This window comes from Zosterops lateralis (assembly GCF_965231275.1).
Source record: "Zosterops lateralis genome assembly, chromosome: 2".
NCBI lineage: Eukaryota > Metazoa > Chordata > Aves > Passeriformes > Zosteropidae > Zosterops > Zosterops lateralis.
The window spans coordinates 38,503,557-38,506,033 of record NC_139763.1 but is presented as its reverse complement, the minus strand read 5'-3'; the positions used below and the strand labels follow the sequence as shown (position 1 = coordinate 38,506,033).

The following is a 2,477-nucleotide window of genomic DNA, read 5'->3' as shown; positions in this document are numbered from 1 at the left end:
GCCTGTCTGGGCGCTGGGGCCGCCCGTGCTGGGGCCTGTCTGCGGCTTCCCCAGCGCCCCTTCCCCGCGTCCCTTCCCCGCGTCCCTGTGCCAGGATCCGCCCCCGCCGCAGGTCCGGGATCGCGCCCCCCGCCTGCCCCTATCCTGCCCCTATCCCTGCCCCTGTACCTGCCCCTGTACCTGGCTACCCCGGCGCGAGCGGCTGCCTCGTTATTTCTGTTTGACTTAATGAAGCAGTCGCGGGCCGCATAATCTTTGGGTTATTCCTTCTTTTGTGCCTCATAGATTTTTCTCTCGAAGCAGCTAAGGAAGGACAATGGGAGTTCAAGGACTTTGGAAGCTGCTTGAATGCACCGGGAGACCCATAAACCCAGAAACGCTGGAAGGGAAAATTCTCGCAGTTGGTATCCTTTAAAACTAAAGCCGGGGAACTGAAGTTACAAGAGAGATTGTTTTTACTATTTCCCTTATTTATAAGTTTTGTTATTATTATTACATTTAAATTGCCTACAGTTTGGTAACTGGAAGCTCTTGCTTTATAAAATGTGAAATACTAACCTATTTTCATCTTTTAAAAAATAGACCTTTTTTCATAGGTTCCTTATACAAGTGTTGGACTGTAGAATTTTGCACTTTATAAATAAATATGCTGCTCTCAGTAGGACTACAAGATGTTGAAGTTTTATACTTATGCATCAGCTTGCCTGTCCTGTATACTTGGCTGGAAAGATGTGGAAGGAAGTTACCCATCATTTACCTGTAAAAATAACTGGGGAGGTATTTGCTGTGCTTTTGCTTCCACTCTGCTTTTTGTGCAGGGCAATAGGGGCGATGATATATTCTTCTTAGTTCATTGCTATTTGGATATTCTTGGTTTTGACAAGGCAAGCTTGGAGCAGTGGGCAAAAGCCACTCAGTCAAATCTGTGCCCTTTATAGGTGCTCCCAATGTGGCATATGTGTAAAAGAGCACATTATTTTCCTCTCAGTGGTTCTTTAAGATATTAGTATTTGGTTGAACCAAGCAATAAAGGGAGCCAGAGACCGTGGTGGTGTTTCTGTACGGAATGCTCACCTGCTCACTCTGTTCCATCGACTCTGCAAGTTGCTGTTTTTCCGGATTCGACCCATCTTTGTTTTTGATGGAGAGGCACCTCTTCTGAAGAGACAAACCTTGGTAAGTACCTTTGTGAGTTACTGCAATCTGAAAGAGGCTGTATATCTGCTGATAGTAAGCATCCCTTTTCGATTTCCTTCCTGTTGTTCTGCTTATGCTTCTGAGCTGTGGGGATGGAGGGTTGAAGTCCACTGCTCTGCAGGTGTCCTTTGCAGTCCCAGCCTGGGTTATCTCTTAGAGCATGCAGCAGCTCTTCTTTAATCTAGGCTGGTTTGATTTGCATGGGAGCCAGGTTGCAGGGCAGTGGATGATGTCACAAGCCTGGCTTGTGCTCCAGAATGGACCCGAATGCAGCTCTGCAGGCATCTGTACTCAGAAGCTGAAAGCTGTTCCTGAGTCCCATAGAGGAAACAGACGTGGATTTAGAGTCTCTGAAGGCTCTGTCCCCCTTGGTGAAGGATGAGTTAGGAGTAGCTCATAGGCTCAGCAGAAAAAATTGTAACAGAGATGCACTGGATGTATATCTTCAGCATCCAGCAAAATCTTGTTGGTGTTGATCTTATTTTCATAGGCTAAGCGAAGACAAAGAAAGGAAATTGCCATCAATGATTCCAGGAAAACTACAGAGAAGCTCTTGAAAACACTTTTGAAGAGACATGTTGTCAAAACTGCTCTTACAGGCAAAAGGCAAGAAAAAGAATTATTTTTCCCTTGTTTATAAGTAACAGTAAGTCTTTTTGAAGCTGTTAATTGCTCTTTTTTTTTTTTCCCTAAGAGATGAAGCTTTGCCCAGTATTACACAAGTTCGAAGAGAAGGAATTGATGATATTTATGTATTGCCTGCTTTAGAGAATGAAGAGAAGAATAGGTAGGTAGAATTAAGAAAAGTAGCTTAAATGGCTTTTGATAAACTTGGGTTTTATTTCAGTTTCTTTTTGGATACAGAAGCCTCCTAGTTATTTATGGGAAAGTAACAAAATAAGCTTTCAGCCCATAGATTAAATTTCTGCACTGGATGCATGTATAAGGATGGAAGTTCTACCTCAGTCTCTATGGCTGTGTCTGTACAATTAAATGGGACTGATTGTTCAAACTTGGGTGTGGCAGCTTGATTCTGTTTTGTGTTGACATGTTCAGGAGAGGTGGGCTTTGTCTGTACTTGTCACATCTGTGGCATCGTCTTAAATAACACTAAGTGAGAATGTGAAGCTGCCCTGTAGGTTACTCTTTGCACATCTGTACCTTTATATACTTCAAATGCTGACCAAGTAAGAATTGTGTCATGATCTAAACAGCAACAGCTGTCTCCATCTAGTTCTAACTGACATAAGTTTGCCTTCTTACTTTCTGTTCAAATCCTT

The 2,477-nt window shown here is 43.4% G+C and overlaps 1 protein-coding gene across 1 annotated transcript in view; it reads left to right on the top strand.

The window, feature by feature from the left end:
- LOC310906169 (DNA excision repair protein ERCC-5-like) overlaps nt 1-2,477 on the top strand; it is a 14,780-nt gene continuing 12,303 nt past the window's right edge. Inside the window, exons 1-6 of the mRNA XM_083855231.1 lie at nt 1-112; nt 304-404; nt 1,001-1,176; nt 1,688-1,803; nt 1,892-1,984; nt 2,062-2,086. Of these exons, the coding sequence (XP_083711357.1) occupies nt 317-404; nt 1,001-1,176; nt 1,688-1,803; nt 1,892-1,984; nt 2,062-2,086 (498 nt within the window). The 5' untranslated portion in view covers nt 1-112; nt 304-316. The remainder of the gene's footprint in view (nt 113-303; nt 405-1,000; nt 1,177-1,687; nt 1,804-1,891; nt 1,985-2,061; nt 2,087-2,477) is intronic.